The 19,721-nt window shown below is 40.2% G+C and overlaps 1 protein-coding gene across 2 annotated transcripts in view; it reads left to right on the top strand.

Annotated features, from left to right (window-relative positions):
- Rbm27 (RNA binding motif protein 27) overlaps positions 1–19,721 on the top strand; it is a 67,793-nt gene continuing 48,072 nt past the window's right edge. For both annotated transcript variants that reach the window (XM_027397993.1, XM_027397992.2), the window contains exons 1-3: positions 1–229; positions 14,554–14,672; positions 18,522–18,646. In XM_027397993.1, coding sequence (XP_027253794.1) covers positions 171–229; positions 14,554–14,672; positions 18,522–18,646 — 303 coding nt within the window. In that variant the 5' untranslated portion in view covers positions 1–170. The remainder of the gene's footprint in view (positions 230–14,553; positions 14,673–18,521; positions 18,647–19,721) is intronic.

Genomic DNA, 19,721 nt, shown 5'->3' with positions numbered 1-19,721 from the left:
GGGCTCTTGGGTTAGTTCCTGTTAGGCCCCGGCCCAGGGAGTAGGTGAAGTCTCTAAGATGCCCGGTGGGTCAGGGCACCCGGAGCTGTGAGGGAACGTGAGGCGGCGGCGAGCGGAGATCCGCGGCGGGCCTTAGGAGGAGCGGCGGCCGAGCCCGCCTTCCCTGCACCATGCTCATAGAGGATGTGGATGCCCTCAAGTCCTGGCTGGCCAAGTTACTGGAGCCGATGTGAGTGCGCCGGGCCGCGCCGGGCCGGCGGCATGGGCGTTGGGGACCCGCGGGGGCGTGGGGGAGGGGAGGCGGGAGTCCGGGCCGCCCGCCGAGTACTCGTCCACAGCGGTGTGAGGTGTGTGTGTGTGTATGGGGTGGGGGGGGGGAAGGGGCCGGGCACGGGCGGCGGGGCTTCCCGAGTACACTGGGAGCCGGCCCGGGCTGCAGGCCGGCGGGAGACTGAAGGACGCCGACCTGGGAGCTGAGGCGAGTGGCGCGGCTGTCGAGGGATTTTTAAATGTGAAAGCTGAGGTATGGGACGGCGGAGCGGGCTGGAGGACTTTGCAAACAGTGTCCAGGATCCAGGTGTCGAGGGCCTTCTCGGGATACTGGGGCAGAGAAGGGAGAGAGGGGGTCCTGAAGCTCAGGTGTAATTAGGGTTGAGCTCCAAGGGATGAGAATATTAAGGGGTTTGAAAGATGGAGTGCTGAGTGAATATGCGGGCATGGAAGGGTTTGGATAAATTATTGGGGAGCTCATGAGCATGAGAGCAAAAATACTAAGGGATTTTAAGGTGTTTTTGAGGAGTTGATGATAGAATTGATTATTTTTAGATATCATAGGATGTTGGGGGAAGACTCAGGATTTTTATTATGTTTTATTGAGGGCTAAAAGGATTAACTAGTATATAGTATGGATGATGAGGTTGAGGCGGGCATAGTTGCAGCATCTTTTTTTTTTTTTTTTTTTTTTAAAGATACAGGTAAGAAGAATAAAAGGCGCACACGAGTAAATAAGGATCTTGTTAACATTGTTGAAAGATGACAGGGCAACTGTAATTGGGGCGTAGGGTGACTGTTGAGGGGCAAGGAGAATGAGAGCCCTGTCCTCTTAAGATATTTTAAGTAGTGTCAATTGTGGAAATATCATTGAGAGGCTTAGGAGGGACAGCAGAGGCATCAACTTCTTGTTTCAACTTTTAAGACAGTAAAGGTTGTGTGGAGTGTTTGGGGATACTCGGGTGTAACTAGTCTCTGGAACAGCCTTGTGGGGAGGAAAGGATGGAAGGCATGAGAGACGAGACTTTGAAGAGAGCATGGGAAACCGAATAGGAGGGGAAAAAGCACTTCCTGCTCTCCCTCCCCCCCCCCCCCCCCCGCCCCGGCTATTTCTGTTTGTTTGCCTTCTAATTAGCCCCCCCCCGACGATTCAAGGAGGAAAAAGGTGGGCTTTGATTCATGAAATCAAATTACTCTAGTTTAAAAAAAAAAAGTGTTTTTCAGGGGTTAGAAATGAGTAGTAGTCCTAGAGGTGTGGGTGGAGGTATGATAAGAGTTGAGGCTGTTGGAAGATATTGTCATTTTTGCTTTCCAGTTCCTCTATTATTTCCTCCCCCCCCCCAAGAAACTTGGTTAACTAACTTTTTGTTTTTGTTTTGCTACTTTGTTTTTTGGGGGCATGGGGGATAGGAACATACCTCAGGAGGAGACTCATCTATCTGTAGTCCAATGTGTTACTTTTGTGGAGTCAGGATAGTAAAGGAGGCCATAGTGGGGTATTTGGATGTCTGAAGTGTTATTTGTATTCTGAGAGTGAATGAGAAGATCACAAGTATAAATGAATGAATGAATGAATGAATGAGTAAATAGGTGTGCAGTAGGGCTTCTCAGGATTAGATGAATGGTAGTCCAGCTAGAATGAAAATGACTTCGGGCATACTTGAAAGTTTGGTAGAATATTTGCATCCTTCTTCAGTGGCAAGTTTTAGGGCACTGAGAAATGGATGATGATGTGCAATTTGGAAATAAGATAGAACTAAGTAAATTTACCATATGTGGAAAGAACTGAAAAAACGGGGCACGTCTGCATGCTTTTTAAAATTAGTTATAGTTTCTTATCAACACTTTAGTCTGTTTTGAACACCTGCTGTCCCAGTGTCTTTTCTTGCATTGTAGAACTTTGAACCCAGGGCCAGACCAGTGATTTACTGAGTTACAGCCTTAGCTCTTTTTTTTTTTTCTTCCTCAATTTCTCCTGATAAGCTCTCATTCTGTTTGTTAGTAGAGATCTTTTGCCAACTATTAAAATTCAATCTTTTAAAATTATTAAATGTATATTTAATACATTTACTAAAAGTAGTAACAACTTTTAGCCTTATAAATCCTTTTACTTAGTCTTTTTTTTTTTTTTTTTTTGAAGGCACCCTAAAATGTTTTACGAGATAGTAAAGGTACTAGCTAGTACTGTTCTTTCTTTTTTTTTTTTTTTAAAGATTTATTTATTTATCATGTATACAGTGCATGCCAGAAGAGGGCACCAGATCCCATTACAGACGGTTGTGAGCCACCATGTGGTTGCTGGGAATTGAACTCAGGACCTCTGGAAGGATAGTCAGTACCCCTTAATCCCTGAACCATCTCTCCAGCCCCTAGCTAGTACTTTTCTTCTTTCTTTCTTTCTTTCTTTCTTTCTTTCTTTCTTTCTTTCTTTCTTTCTTTCTTTCATCTGTCCATTTATTTATTTATTTTGGGTTTTTCTAGATAGGGTTTCTCTGCTTAGTCCTGGCTGTCCTGGCTGTCCTGGAACTCACTCTGTAGACCAGGCTGGTTTCCAATTTACAGAGATTTGACTGCTTCTGTCTCCTGAGTGCTGGGATTAAAGGCATTAGCCACCACCCACTAGCTCTTTTCTTTTTTTCTTATGGTAAAATTTCGTGTAGGGAGTGTTGTCTTCCTTCCTTCCTTCCTTCCTTCCTTCCTTCCTTCCTTCCTTCCTTCCTTCCTTCCTTTCTTTTTTGGTTTTTCGAGACAGGGTTTCTCTGTAGCTTTGGAGCCTATATCCTGGCACTCTGGAGACCAGGCCGGCCTCGAACTCACAGAGATCTGTCTGCCTCTGCCTCCACCAACACCTGGCTGTCATCTTTCTTAATAATGATGTTTTTGTTAGGGTGTTTTTTTTTCCTGGACTGACAATTTTAATTATTTTGTAATCTTGAATGAATGAATATTACATCTTAAAATGAAGACTTGAGAGCTTGAGAGATGACTCAGTAGGTAAGAGTATTTGCTGCTTTTTCAAAGGACCTGAGTTTTGTTTCTAGAACCCATGTAAAATGATTAAAAGTATAACTCGGGATCTGGGGATTTAATATCTCTGGAATCTGAGGGCACTTGCATTCACATGTACATACCAAAAAGCAGAATACACCGACAAATAATTAAAAATATAATAATAAATATTCAAAAAATGAATCAATACTTGAAAGCTAGGCATGGCATTGTACACTTGTAATCCAGCACTCTGGAGGCTGATGCAAGAGGATTGCCATGATTTCCAGGCCAGCCTGGGCTGCAGAGTGAGTTCTAGCCTAGCTAGGATTATGTAGTGCAGACCTTGTCTCAAAAGAAGAAAACCTGTTAGCCAAACAAAACACTTGAATTTAGTGTTAAAACTTAATTTGTGTTGAATTTTAGCTGGCCAATTTGGTCTAGAGAGAGAGTTCCAGGACAGGCTCCAAAGCTACAGAGAAATCCTGTCTGGAAAAGTGCTGGGATTACAGATGTGAAGCCAGTTCAGTGGTGTCTTCCTTCCTTTCTTTCTTTCTTTTTCTTTCTTTCTTTCTTTCTTTCTTTCTTTCTTTCTTTCAAGAAAGCGATGCTAATAAAAAATAAGTAAGTGTAAGTGCCATATAGATTTTCTTTTTATTTATTTATTATGTATACAACATTCTGCTTCCGTGTATATCTGCACACCGGAAGAGGGCACCAAATCTCATAATGGAAGGTTGTGAGCCACCATGTGGTTGCTAGGAATTGAACTCAGGATCTCTGGAAGAGCAGTCAGTGCTCTTAACCTCTGAGCCATCTCTCCAGCCCCAGCCATATAGATTTTCATTTTTGGTACATTGTCATGGTAGATTACTTTTTGTTTAGATATTCTAAAAACATAATAAATGATATGCTAACATATGTTGTGTTTATAAATTTACTTATTTCATATTCTAGATTCAAGAACATTTTTCATGCCAAAGATTGACATGTTACTACAACACAGCGTTTCAGAGCAGTTGTCAGGCTCTTCGATAATGCAGTTGCAGTGGCTAGGTTGGAATCAAGCTATAGCTGAGCACATGAGTTCTGTTGTACTTGTTTTTTGAAAGATTTTATTTTTATTTTAGTGTATGGGTGTTTTGCCTGCAAGCATATCTGTACACTTTGTTTGTGCCTTGTGACCATCTATGCCAGGGTGGTATTAGGTCTCCTGGAATTGGAGTTAGAGATGGTTGTGAGCCATCTAGAAGATCAGCCAGTGTTTGTTTTCAAGGCAGGGTCTCTGTGTAGCTCTGGCTGTCCTGGAATTTGCTCTGTAGACCAGGCTGGCCTCAAACTCCAGCCAGTGTTCTTAACTGCTGAGCCATTCCTCCAGCCCTGGAAGAAATAACTCTTTACCTCCCTTAGCTTGCTGGGGAAAGACCATTACTAGCATTTTTGATGGCAGTACTAAAAGGGGAGGAAACCAGGTCAAAAAGATAGACTAGACTAACAGATCTTATGTAGGGTCCTTATTTTTATTTACCTATAAAGTATTGTAGACATCGTTGCCAGAGATACTATGTAGGGATTATGCATAAATTGTGATGTTGTGGCATTATTTTATCAGAAATCTCTACTCATTTTAAGAAATTGGTTTGTGGGACCGGAGAGATGGCTCAGAGGTTAAGGAGTACTGGCTATTCTTCCACAAGTTCTGAGTTCAGTTCCCAGCAACCACATGATGGCTCACAACCATCTGTAATGAGATCTGGTGCCCTCTTCTTGCACTCAGGCAGAACACTGCATACATAATAAATAAATAAATCTTTTTTTTTTAAAAAAAGTGTGTGTGAGAGTGTGTGTGTGATTTTACATGTGGAAGTCAGAGGGCAACTTGTAGGAGTCCATTCTCTCCCACCATGTAGGTTCCAGGGATCCTATTCATGTCTGTTGGTGGGTGTCTTTACCTGCTGACCCATCTCTCTGGGCCAAGACCCCCCTCCCCCCTCCCCCTTCGGTTTCTCTGTAGCTTTGGAGCCTGTCCTGGAACTTGCTCTGTAGACCAGGCTGGCCTGGAACTCACAGAGATCCACCTAAGACAAGCATTTTGATTACACTAACAGACCTACATTTCCATCAAAATAAGTAATATTTAACTCTTTTTCTTTTACAATACCAAGATTTGAACTCAGGGCCTAGTGCATTCAAGGCAGGTACTCTATCACTGAGCTCTCTGAAAGGAAATTTTAAACATTTGTTACTTCTTGTTTGGCTTATTGTATAACTTTGTATTGGTGTGTCTTTCTTTTTTTTTTTCTTTCTTTTCTTTTTCAGATCCTATTATATAGCACATACTGGCCTGGGATTTCTCTGCCCAGAATGGCCTTCAACTCACAATCCTGCCCTTATTCTAAGTGTTTGATTATAGGTTGTGTGCCATTGGTGTGCCCTTTTAAAAGACTGGTGGGGTTTGTAAACTTCTGGATAGTTGCTTCTGTGTATTATAATGTTGTGTGAATCAGGACAGTTAGTTTCTACTTATATCATTTTGATTCATTTTGATTTTGCAGAAATCATCTTTTCCTCCTCTTAAATAGTAGCCTTTTACCTACCTTACAAATACAGTGCAGTAGGGCTGGCTCAGTGGTTAAGAGCACTGGCTGTTCTTCCAGAGGTCCTGAGTTCAATTCCCAGCATCCACATAGTGGCTCACAACCATCTGTAATGAGATCTGGTGCCCTCTTCTGGCCTGCAGGCATCATACAGACAAAACTGTATACATAATTAATAAATAAATAAATAAATAAATAAATAAATCTTTTAAAAAAACAAATACAGTGCAGTAATAATGCAGGCTGTCAGAGTGCTTTGTATTCTTCAGGCACTCTGTATAATACATTTTATGTTTTTTTGAAATATGAAGGTAAACTATGCTTTGCAGATTATTTATTTATTTGTTTGTTTGTTTGTTTGTTTTTTCGAGACAGGGTTTCTCTGTGGCTTTGGAGGCTGTCCTGGAACTAGCTCTTGTAGACCAGGCTGGTCTCGAACTCACAGAGATCCACCTGCCCCTGCCTCCCGAGTGCTGAGATTAAAGGCGTGTGCCACCAATGCCCAGCGATAATTAATGTTGGGTGCCACTACCATCTTTAACAAATGTTCAATTGTCTTGTGTGTAACACAGCCAGCAACTCATTGCCATAAGTAAGAATAGGAGTTGTGGGGTTGGAGAGATGGCTCAGTGGTTAAGAGCACTGGCTGCTCTTCCAGAGTTCCTGAGTTCAATTCCTGGCAACCACATGGTGACTCACGACCATTTACAATGAGATCTGGTGTCTTCTGGTCTGCAAGGATACATATAGGTAGAACACTGCATGCATAATAAATAAATAAATCTTAAAAAGTAAAAGAAAAGAAGTTAGGCTTGTAGTTTCTGAGAGTTCTGACCATTTCAAAGTCTTTCAAACTATAGTAGAAAATATGTTATCTTGGAGTATGATGGAAAGGGCAGCAAAAGCTTTAAGAATGGGATTTCATTGGTTCATATTGGTTCAGTAGTCATGGCAGGTATGGTTTGTATCCTGGTGTAGTAGGCTGGCAACTTTTAGGACATTAAACTCTGACTAGTTATCACTATGTTGCTCAAATGGGAGGAAACATGAGCTATTGGTCATTAGGCCTGATCTTCTGGTAAATAAATTAGTAGGGTGTGATGAGTGTTTGGGACTCTAAGGATGGAGAAGTAGTGGCTTCACAGAATTCTTGTGCCTATAGTGCTGCCTGAGGCTTGTTTAAGGTGACATTCACAGCCTTATAGGACAGGGGTTATTTTGTAGATGACTTGTTGACATATTCTGGTGTACTAAGTTAAGAGCATACTTGTTCTTATGTTCTTGGTCTGCTTCCTAAATATGTCTGACTTCATTCTTCCTGGCCCAACAGCTATAGGCTAGAAGCCAGAGTTGCTTTTATAGCTCTGTGTTTACTATCACTGTGTTCTCTCATTCTCTTACAGCGCTATTGCTTTCATAGTTATTGCATGTCATTTTGTACCATATGTGATTTTTTTGTTCAGTAATTTTTTTCATAATCATCTCCTAGTCATGTGACTTGAAGAGCTAGGCCTGTCTTACTCAAAGTGATCAAAGTCATCAAGCAAGAGACTTGGTTCTAAGCTGGGTGGTGGTGGCACATGCCTTTAATCCCAGGAGGCAGAGGCTAGCGGCTAGCAGTTCTCTGAGTTTGAGGCCAGTCTGATCTACAGAGTGAGGTTCAGGACAACCAGGGCTACACAGAAAATCTGTCTTGAAAAAATCAGAGAGGGAGGGAGAGAGAGAGGGAGGGAGGGAGAGGAGAGAGAGGGAGAGAGAGAGAGAGAGAGAGAGAGAGAGAGAGAGAGAGAGAGAGAAAGAACGAGAGAACTTGGTACTTAACAGTAAATGTTGAAATGAATGAACAGCCTCATGTGTATATTTTGATTGCTTGACAATTAGAAAATTAAGTTTGGACTGGGAGTGCAGCTTAGTGATAGAGTAATACAGAGGGCCTTGGGTTTGAGTCCCAGCATTTAAAAAAATGTTATTTTCTAATTTAACTTTGTGCATATATTTAACGAGGATCGTAGCTGTTCTAGGATCCACGGTTCAGATACCAAAATGGTATTTGGAGCTGACAGATGGATGTGTATGTCATGCATATTATCAAAAGTAAAACCAAAAACAAACCTGGAGGTATCTCTTCCATGTATACTTTCATGAAAACCCCTAATAAAGAGTAAGAAGGAAAAAAAAGAGTAAGATGAAGCCAGGTGTGGGGCACATGACTTCAATCCCACTATTTGGGAGACATAGGCAGGGGAATCTCTTGTGAGTTTCAGGACAGCCAGGGTTATATAGTGAAACCCATCTCAAAAACAAAAATAATGCAGGCAATTAAGAGTAAAATAGCTCAGAGGTTAAGAGCACTGACTGATCTTCCAGAGGTGCTGAGTTTAATTCCCAGTACCCACATGGTGGCTCACAGCTATCTGTAATGAGATCTGGTGTCCTCTTCTGGTGTGCAAGCATACATGCAGACAGAACACTATATACATTAAAGAGAGGGAGGGGGAGGGAGAGAGAGGGGGGTTGCTAAGTGTTGTGTTCGAGGCCAGCATGTTCTATATGCTGCCAATGGTCAATAGCTATGTAGTGAAAAAAGGGGGGTGGGTAAGAGGAGAGTGCTGCAGTCTTTATGTTAATGCCACCCAAAACTCATGTGTTGAACTTAATCCCCAATGTGAGGGTATTAATAAAGTGCCTTTATTAGTGCACTATAGAAAATAAAATTATCAGTGTTTATTTTCAGTTTCTTTATGTAGGAACTTTGTAGCTGTAAGCACTCAACTGAAATTTTCTAGCTTGATTTCTAATTGACATTGCATCAGAAAAGCGTTTTACTTTTATAACCATCACTGTGTGTGTGTGAGTGTGTGTGTGTGTGTGTGTGTGTGTGTGTGTGTGTGTGTGTGTGTAATATGTTTTATATCTCTGACAGTAAGAGTGGTTTCCCTGACTATTATTATTATTTGGTTAGAAGTAATGCTGTTGCCGGTGGTGGCACATACCTTTAATCCCAACACTTGTGAGTTAGATGACAGCTTGGTTTACAAAGTGATTTCCAGGATAGCCAGGGCTGTTACACAGAGAAACCATCTCGAAAAACCAAAAATTAAAGAAACAAAAAACTGATGCTGTCTTTTTGTAATAAACAGATTTTCAAGTGTCTTAAGTATTTTCAGAGTTGACCTTTGTTTCTTCTGTCTAGTTTTTAGTAAATATATATGGATATTTGTGTCTGTTAATACATATTGGTCTTTCCCCCATAGTTCCTTAGCACATTTATTAGTGGCCTTGTCTCTGAAAGAGATCACACTAAGAAGTTAAAATCAGGCCCATGTTAAGAAAAATGTAGATTTGGCTTGTGAAGTGGAAGGAGGTCTAGTAGACTTTGTCTTCTTCCTGAAGCCAAAGATTGTAATGGCTTTTTAGTAGTATCAAAGGTAGCACTTTTCCATCTGGGGGTTGGTATATGTTTGAAATTTGACACTGGTGTTTTAGCTGTACAGATAGTAATGTCTGCTAATGGAGAATTCATCAAAAGAGAAAAAAAATCAAATTTGAGGGCTTCATAGATGTTTGTAAGTCAGTATTTCTGTTTGCTTTTTCTAATGAAAATTCCGATTTTTCTTTCTCCTTTTCCTTTTCTTTTATGATACTGGGGATTGAATTTAGGTCATCACACATGCTAGGCAAGCATTCCACCACTGAGCTATATCCCCAGCTTTTTAGTTTTGTTTTGAGATAGGGTTTCACTAAATTGTCTAGACTGTTAGTTCACTCTGTTTTCCAGGAAGGCCCTTTGCCTCAGCCTCTCAGGTAGCTGGGACTTCAAGTTCGTACCAACAGGTCTGCTGTGTAACTAATCTTGTTTTTTAAGATGACTTGAAGATCATTAAAACATTTTACATTATATAGGATATGAGTTTTAATGAGTCCTCATTGATAACACTGTTTTTGAAAAATTTTTGTTGATTGTTATTTCAATTAAAGGTACTGGTACTGGTTGAGGCTTATAACACCATAATTTGTCTTGCAGGTATACATTAGAAAAGTGTTATGTGATATGAAGTAGCATTTTACTTGCATGGAGTTACAGTCAGTTTTACTTCCAAAGGAGGGCTCTCTGCCTAATCTTTTAAAAATTAATTTTATTTGTGTATATATGCTTGTGCATGTGTATGCATATGTGTGCTTGTATGAGCATTGAACTCAGCTCATCAGACTTGGCAGCAAAGGCCGTTACCCACTGAGCCATCTCACTAGCCCTTCTCTTGAATGGAACACTTAGTTGCCTTGCAGATTTGCAATTTTTTGGGGGGGGGGTGAGACAGGGTTTCTCTGTGGCTTTGGAGCCTATCCTGGCACTCACTCTGGAGACCAGGCTGGCCTCGAACTCAGAGATTTGCCTGCCTCTGCCTCCCGAGTGCTGGGATTAAAGGCGTGTGCCACCCACACCCAGCCCTCAGATTTGCAATTTTAATGTTAGGTTTTTAAATTATTATTATTATTATTATTATTATTATTATTATTATTATTATTATTTCAGTTTGTTTGTTGTTGTTTTTAGACAAGGTCTTACTATGTAACCCTGGCTGGCCTGGAACTGGGCCAGGCTGACCTCTGACTCAGAGATCCACCACTTCCTCCTCTCAGCCCCTTTTATCACCCTCTGCTCCTCATCTGCCTTCCCATCTCTCCCTCTCTCCTCTGCCTCCTCCTCCTTCTTACTTTTCTCTGTTTCCTCCCCTCTTCCCTGCCTCTCCACCTCCTTTGCTGTTCCCTTTTCCTCTGCTTCTCTACCTTTCTGCCTCTCTGCCTCTGGAATGATTTTGTTTTTTTTTGAAACAATGTTTCTTATAGCTGAACGGAACTTGAACTCCGATCTTGTACTCCTGATCCTGCCTCCAGTTACAGAGAGCTTGGCACATGAGCCACCATTCCCAGCTCAATGTAGTAATCTAGGAGATATATGTTAGCAACTTTTATAACCTTTTTAACAGGAAACCATTTTTACTATAAAATGTACATGTTTTGTGTAGCTATTGACGCAAACATTTTTAAATTTCTTTCTAAACTGTGCTATAGCAGAATCTATGAACTTGGTTCCATAAAAGTAGCTAAAGGTTTTGTGTACTGTTTTTGCATACTATCCTGGATATAGGAAGAGAATAATTTTTTTGGTAGGACAAGGATGGTTTTGTATATCAAGGGTCCTAGGCTGTTTCTGTGATGTAGTCCTGGAAATACTATTGGGCTACTACTAGCTTAAGTATCAGTACCATGGTACTGTGTTATAATTGTGAATTTCCAAAGATTATGTAGTAGGAGTTAGTGTGTTGAAAGTATGAGTAAGATGTCAGAAAGGAGTTTTAGCACAAGACTCCCAAAAGTCGTTGTTTCATCTTTTATTTAGTGTGACTTAATATTTCAGATTGATGATTTACTTGATAGCCCACTTTATTGACACATATTGGAAGATGATAGAGTTACATTCCTTTGGATATAACATGCATTTGTGTTAAGTGTAGAATTCTACCAGTTAGTAGTAGTCATTCATTTATTTACATTAAGCAAATGTTCAAACTGTGATCACCTTTCCTAGAGTCTTTTTCTACTATTTTATCTTAATTCACCTTAATTTTTTTTAAAACAAAATTACACTAAAATGTGTTTCATTAGCTCTAGAAGGGGTATTGTGGTACATGCCTATAAGCCTAGCACTAAAGAAGGTAAAATGGGAGGACAGCTACAAGTTTGAGGCCAGTTTGGGCTACATTGTGAGATCCAGGCCAGTGTGGGCTACATATTGATAACTTGTTTCAATTTCCCTAAAATGTGTTCTATCAAAAACAGCTCAATTCTGTATTTTTCTTTCAGTCTGAATACTAAATTATGTAAAGTACCTGGGTTTGTTTAACTCAGTAACTAGATATTTTGCCTGTTTCTGACTAGAAACTTCATATTCTCTTTATTTAAATATTACATGAATATGGGTGTTTTTCCTCTACATATATATAAACATCTTGTGTTACCCGCAGAGACCAGAAATAGGAGTTGAATACCCTGGAGCTAGAGTTGCAGGCAATAACTACCACATGGGTGTTGGGAATCAAAGGTCTTCTACAAGAGAAATACATAGTCTTAACCACTTAACCATTTCTTCCGTTCCTTATTTTTCTGTATCCTTTTTTATCTGTGTTAGAGACTGCCTTTATCTATGGCTGATAAGATGACTTAGTAGGTAAAGGTGCTTGCCACCAAGACTCCTAATCTGATAGCCCAGTCCCTAGAGCCCACAGGTTGCCTGTAAACACACACACACTTTTACACGCATGCACGCACACACAAATGTTTAAGCAAGAAGAGTATCTGTACTGGCTGGTTTTGTGTCAACTTGGCACAAGCTAGTCATCAGAGGAAGGAGCCTCAGTTGAGAAAATTCCTCCATGAGATCCAGCTGTAAGGCATTTTCTCAATTAGTGATCAATAGGGAAGGGCCCAGCCCATGGTGGGTGGTGTCATCCCAGGCTGGTGGTTCTGACTTCTGTAAGAAAGCAGGCTCAGTAAACAGCAGCCCTCCCTTTCTTTCTCTCTTTCTCTCTCTCTCTCTCTCTCTCTCTCTCTCTCTCTCTCTCTCTTTTTCTTTTTTTGAGACAGGGTTTCTCTGTGTAGCCCTGGCTGTCCTGGAACTAGCTCTGTAGACCAGGCTGGCCTTGAACTCATAGGCCTGCCTGCCTCAGCTTCCCAAGTGCTGGGATCAAAGGAGTAGGCTAACTTTCTTTTTAACTCGTGCATTATTGTAATATATAAATAGTAATACATATTCATTCTTAACACACTTTGACCTTTGATTCTGATTTTGTAAAGTAGCTCTGTGCTTTATAAGAATGACAATGATTTTTTTGGTTTTTTTTTTTTTTGGTTTTTTGAGACAGGGTTTCTCTGTGTAGCTTTGGAGCCTATCCTGGCACTCACTCTGAAGACCAGGCTGGCCTTGAACTCACAGAGATCTGCCTGCCTCTTCCTGGGATTGCTGGGATTAAAGGCGTGTGCCACCAACGCCCTGCATAATTTTTCTTTTTTTGAATTAAGTACATAGTCTGTTTTCTGTCTGTCTCTAGTACTAGGTGCATGCTCTCTCTCTCTCTCTCTCTCTCTCTCTCTCTCTCTCTCTCTCTCTCTCTCTCTCTCTTTGTGTGTGTGTGTGTGTGTGTGTGTGTGTGTGTGTGTGTAAGTCAGAGGTCAACATCAGGTGTTCTTCCTCTGTCCCTCTCTACTGAAACTTGCTCATTGCTCTGTTCGTTGACCATCAAGCTCTGGGGATCTTACTGTTTCTGCCTCTCCAGTGCTAGGATTGCAGGCACACCACCACATCCAACTTCTTATGTGTGTGCTAGGGATCCCAAGTGCTGTGCTGCAAGCACTTTACCAATCCCTAGGTGTGCAGGCTTTAAAGAATCACCTTTCCTTAAGACAGTATTGGCAATGAAGAAAAGTTTTGTTCTTTTACTAATGTATAGGCTTTTGTTTAGTGGCTTATTTGTTTTAAGATAGTTTTCTTGGCCCAGTGTGTCCCTGAACCCAATGTGATCTTCCTGCCCTGGTTTCCCTAATCCTGGAATTATAGGTTTGAACCAACACTTCAGAAGTAGAGGTACTAGTTTTTCTTTTGTTGGAAAATGTGACTGACAGTCATAAGTTGAAATGTCTTAAATTTGGTTTGACAAAGGAGCCCTAAGAATTATTGAACAAGATTATATTGAATAGCATTTTATAAGCATTGATCACTTTGCTTACATGATGATTTAATTTACTATCATCCTGCGTGTTCATTTTACCTTTTAAGATACAGGCGTGGTAGCACACACCTCTAGTTTCAGCCGGCAGATGCAAGAGGATTTGAGGCCACACATAAAATTCCAGACAAGTGAGACCCTGTCTCAGAAATAAACAAAAAGTCCAAGTAACTGTTTGAGGCTACATGGAATATGTGTAGCTTAAATATGCATGTATTAGGAAATCTAATTTTAAAATACATATGTACACACACATATATATTACAACATGTAAACTTTTAGTTTGTTATAACGTAGATCAAACATATGTCTGATAGATTGGTCAGGAGTCAGCAATCCAGATTCAAAGCAAATGAAGGTTCTTTCAGCTACCTTTCGTGCACTTGTATACTTGTTTCTAGCTCTTGGAGCTTTCTTTTGCTTGCAGCTGTGTAGCAAGCTACCAGTAATAACTAAAGAACAGGGTGAGGTTAGTGGTAGTTTGAGTAGGTGATTTTGGGTGTTAGTTCCTGTGGCTCTAGGGAAATGTATTCTGAGAAGAGGAATAATCTGTCCATCACTTTCCCTTCCTTGCTTTTTCTCACTGGTCATATGAAACACACAGTTCCTGGGGGTGTTATTGATGTCAGCAATTTAGGATTTACCATTTTCCAGTTGCTTCTGAGAAAACAAATAAATGTCCTGATTCAATGTTCTTGGTGTTACTAGAACCTTGGAAATAGGAGACAAACTAATTATTAAAACATACAAACAGAAAAGGAAAATCTCACTTGAACTATATATTTGTTATGATAGCTGCCTGTGTTTGAAGTCACTTTAAATCTTCGATTTTTTAAAATAGGGGTAATTTCATTAATAATGTCACTGTTTACAAACAATGTTTTACAATTTTAATTTTCTCTTTGTCTAACTAGATGTGATGCTGACCCTTCAGCCCTAGCCAACTATGTTGTAGCACTGGTCAAGAAGGACAAACCTGAGAAGGAATTGAAAGCCTTTTGTGCTGATCAACTTGATGTCTTTTTACAAAAAGGTAATTGTTGTATTTTAGGTAAATATTTTTAATTTAAAACTTCCTGAAAAGAGCCAGGAGTGGTAACACATGCCTGTATTCCCAGCACTTGGGAGGCTGAGGCAGGAAAATTATAAGTTTGAGGCCAACCTGGGGCTCTACACTGAATTTCCCGTCACCTTTGCTATAGAGCAAGACCCTGTCTCAAATAAAACAGCAGCAACACAACCAAATTTCATGAAGGTATAAGCTTAGTATGTGCGTATGTGTATGTGTGTTGGGGGGGGGGGGCTCAGAATTTGTGTGTAATCCTTTCTTGCACAGTGCTATGTTAATCTCTGTATCATTCCAGTTTTACTGTTTATGCCTATGAAGTGAGATACTTTATAGTGGTCAGGGTCCTTTGAATACTTCAATATGTCCATTCATGAATGCTTACATATTGTGTGTTTAGGAAGGACAGGTTTTTCCCATCCTTTGCTTCTTTCTTGTATTGAGACAAAGGCTCTATACTTGTTAGATTCATTACATCTTTTGGCAGTATTTAGCTGAGGTTGAGGTATAACTGTTTAAGGCTTTTTTGTGGATGTGCCTGTCTGTCGGTGCACACCCATGCATATATATTTATAATATTTATATTCATGTATGTACAGGTGCACATAAGCACTTGTGTCATTTCTCAGGGCCCTTCCATCTTTTTTTGAGTTTGTCTTTGGTCTGGAACTTGCAAAGTAGGTTAGGCTGCCTGGCCAACAAGCACCAGACAGCTTCCTTCTCCATTGCTGTGACTATAAACAAGTGCCACCATGGCATGAATTCTGGGTTCAGATTCAGATTCTTATACTTGTGTAGCAAGCACTTCACTTGAGCTATCTTCCCAGCCCCGAAGCTGCATACATAGTCTTGCTGTTAATAAAGAGAACCCAATGTTCTTTTTCTCTTTTGTCTGGGACATCTTGAGATCCAAGAAGAGATGGGTATGATTCTTTTCTCTTTGTACTTAACTTTTTGTCTTCAGCTGGACATGAGATGCTTGCCTGTGACTCAGCACTTGGGAGTTGGAGACAGGAAGAGCAGAAGATCTGTTGTCCTTTGCTGCATAGCCTGGGCTCCATGAGACTGTCTTAGACAGATTTCCTACCTTTTTACCAACATCCTCCAACCATACAGAGCTTGCAAGAAGTTTCTCTTGCTGTTTTCTTGATATTTCCTGCCCCATGCCACCACTACCTAGTCCTCTTCTAAGCCAGACTGCTCATCTCTCTTCTGTCTTTGAATGTCAGTGTGTGGGCCTTTACTCAGAGCACATGGACAGTTTTTTATGTTTGCCTAGAAGATTCTTCCTCATGTCCTTTTGATCTCTTCACATGTCATCTTGCACAGTTTTCCCCAGTGTAGTTTGTATAATATGGACATCCCATGCTACAATCCTGGTTACCATTTCCTCCTCTCAGCTCTGCTTTATTCCCCCTCCCCTTTTTTTTTTAAGAAAAAAAAAAAGGGGGGGGGGTCTCACTATGTATCCTTGGTTGGCTTTGAATTCCTGACATCTGCTTTTCCTGTGTCTCCTGAGTACTGGGATTAAAGGCACCACCATGCCTGAATGCCTTGTTTTTTTCATGGCACTTGTAACACCCTGCTATATATTTGCCAGTTTATCTGCCTTTTCCTTGTTCGCTTTTCCTTCTCTTGAAAGTAGAGACCTGGAACCAACAGTATTTGGTATATAGATCCCCAAAAACTACATTTATTTATTTATTTGTTTATTTTGTGTGTATGTATGCCACAGCATGCATTTGGAGGTCAGAGGACAACTTTCAGGAGTGGGTTCTCTCCTACAGTGTGGGTCATGGAGATTGCAGTCAGGTCAGCAGGCAGTGTGGTAAGGGCCTTTTCTCATTGAACCACCTCACTAGCCCTGTTTTTGCCTTTCTATTTTCTCCTTCCTTCCTTCCTTCCTTCCATCCTTCCTTCCTTCCTTCCTCTCTCTTTCTTTATTGAACTGTCTTTCAAATTATGAAAGTAATACATCTGAAAATACAGAGTCTGAAGAAAGTTGTTTATAGAAGGTTTTGAAGAGTCTAATTTATTACCTTAAAGTTATATATAACAGTCAAAAAGAGCTTACAGTTTTATCTATTCCTTTTTTTTCTCTTAGTTTTTTGAGGCAGAGTTTCCCTGTGTAGCTTTGGAGTCTGTCCTGTAACTAGCTCTTGTAGATCAGGCTGGTCTCCAACTCACAGAGATCTGCCTGCCTCTGCCTCCCAAGTGCTGGGATCAAAGGTGTGCGCCACCACCATCCAGCTAGTTTTATATATTCTTATCAGTTTGTTTCTTTGTTGATAGGGGCTCATATAGCACAGGTTATCCTTGAACTTGTCATGTAGTAGAGGATTATTTTAGACTTCTGTGAACTTCTGGTCTTCTTGCCTCTACCTCTGAAGCATTGGGATTACAGGCATAAACCACTAAACCTGGCTTACTGTTGATTAAACTCAGGATTTTCCACATGGTGGGCAATCACTCAGATACATCTCCAAATTTATTTTTAATTTAAAAATTTTTATTTTATGTGTATGAGTGTTTTGCTTGCATGTATGTCCATGTACTGTGTGCATGCCTGGTGTCTGTGCAGGCCACTAGAGGGTGCCAGATACCTGGGAACTCAGTTCTGGATGTTGTAAGCCAGTTGTGGATGGTAGTGAGCTGCCATAGAGTTTCTGGAACCATACCTGGGTCCTCTGTAAGAGCAACAAGCAAGTTCCCTAAACTTCTGAGCCATTTCTCCAGCCCACCTCCCCCACTCCCCCCCCCACCCTGGCTGTGTTATTTATTTATTTGTCATTTGGTGGGGGTATCACTCTAGTATAGGCTGCCCTGGAACTCATTAAGTAGCCTAGTCTGGGAGCATCCAGCCCTCTGATTACAGTATTACAGGTATGAATCACCATGTTCCACTTCAGCTAACAGTTTTACCATTTTGGAAAAAAAAGTTTGCTTATAAAATTAGTAGTGTAAAAGAGTTGTCTGAGGATGCTTTTTTGAGGTACAAATAATTTGCATTTTAGAAATGTAAGATGTGTCTTAATTACAGTATCAGTAGAGCCCATGTGATGCCTTCAAAATACCCAACCTTCCCTTATGCTGGGAATTGCACCATCAGGGCAAAGTCCTTTGCCACTGAGCAGTACCCCCCTCAGGTGTTCTTAGGGAAAGACCAATGAAAGTTACTTAAATTTAATTATAGTAAAACTAGACATATTTTGATATTTGTGTTTTCTACAAAACTACCCATTTTTCTCATCTATTTGTCTGAGGAACTTTCAAATAGGCCAGAACACAGAGCTAAATCAAACACAAATACTGATTTCAACCCATTCAGACATATCTAATTCAGCCTTTGAGTGGGTAATGCATGCTACCAACATGTATAGTTATACTATGAGATTATTTCTTCCTATTCTATGTAGGCTTTTTTCGCACCTATAGCACACAGTTTGTCCTTTCAGTTTCTTTGAACAGATGAACACGTTAAGTATTAGTTTATATCAGATCTGATATTCTTAGTAGGTCAAGAGAAACTTTGTAATCTCTTTTTTGATAATTTGTTAGTTTATTGCTTATAGGAACTTTGTTTCTAATCTTTTGTTCTTAAGCAACAAAATCTTACATTTATATCATCTACACACATGCAATTATGTTTAAAGGATTTAAAAAGAAACAAAAGTGAGGTTCCTTCCTTTAAGGTAAGTCTTGGTTTTAAACACCTGACAACAATGTTAAAGATCCCTTGTTTTTCTAAAGTATTGGCAACAGTGTTTATCTTTTCCATTTTTGTTTGTATAACATTTAAATATTTTTTCTCTTTAGAGACTTCAGGTTTTGTGGACAAGCTATTTGAAAGTCTTTATACTAAAAACTACCTTCCACCATTGGAACCAGTTAAACCTGAGCCAAAACCACTAGTCCAAGAAAAAGAAGAAATTAAAGAAGAGGTAATACAATTCTTTGCTTTTGTTACCAGGATTCTTAATTGCAAGTTGAAATTATTCTTGTTTCTTTGAAGGATTTGTTGTTGTGTTTTTTTTGTTTGTTTGTTTTGTTTTTTTAAACATTTGTTTATTGACACTGTATACAATGTTCTACCTGCATGCCAGAAGAGGGCACCAGAACTCATTACAGATGGTTGTGAGCCACCATGTGGTTGCTAGGAATTGAACTCGGGACCTTTGGAAGAGTAGCCAGCACTCTTAACCTCTGAGCCATCTCTCCCCCCCTTTTTTTTTGAGACAAGGTCTTACTATGTAGCACTGACTGGTCTTGAACTAATAAAGATCCACCTGCCTCTGCTTCCTGTGCTGGTGTTAAAGGTGTTGCCACCATGCTCATCCTGAAACTTTTTTTTAGGCGGGTTTCTCCCTACACCTAAAGGTGGATTTTCTTAGCTAGGCTACAAACCAGCAAGCCCCCCCTTTGCTTTTCAGAGTTGGGTTACAGATGTGAGCAGGATGCCCCACTCATGTGGGTGCAGCATCTGAACTCAGATCCTCGTAATCAAACAGCAAGCACTATTTTTCTTCAGCCTTCAGAGAAATCTAGTGATTTCTAAAAAAAGGAAATTTGGTTACAGACAGAGGCTTGAATGAAAGTAAAGTATTAAGGAGACTTCAAGATAAATCATCAGGTAACATATGGTTACATATACAGAGAAATTATTTACTCTTTTAACCACACTGTCAACATTGGAAAAATAAAAAGGAAATATTGTTAAAGGATGAAAATATGATTAAAGATACTGAGCTAAGGGGCTAGAAAGATGGCTCATAGTTAAGACAGGTAGCCTTTTTCTGTAGTCATATCAGGTATTCACTGACTTATGAGAATCTGTTTCACTTGTGCTTGATTTGAATATTAACAAAAGTGATACTGGGAGCTGAAGAGATGATGGCTCAGTAGATAGAGCATTGCCATTCTTCATGAGCTCTCCAGCTCCCTTGTTAGATGGTACAAGTACCTGAAACTCTAGCTCTAAGGGATCTTGTAGCCTTCTAGCCTTTCCAAGCAACATCC

The sequence above is a fragment of the Cricetulus griseus genome, chromosome 2 (assembly GCF_003668045.3).
Source record: "Cricetulus griseus strain 17A/GY chromosome 2, alternate assembly CriGri-PICRH-1.0, whole genome shotgun sequence".
NCBI lineage: Eukaryota > Metazoa > Chordata > Mammalia > Rodentia > Cricetidae > Cricetulus > Cricetulus griseus.
This window is presented reverse-complemented; position numbering and strand designations above follow the sequence as displayed.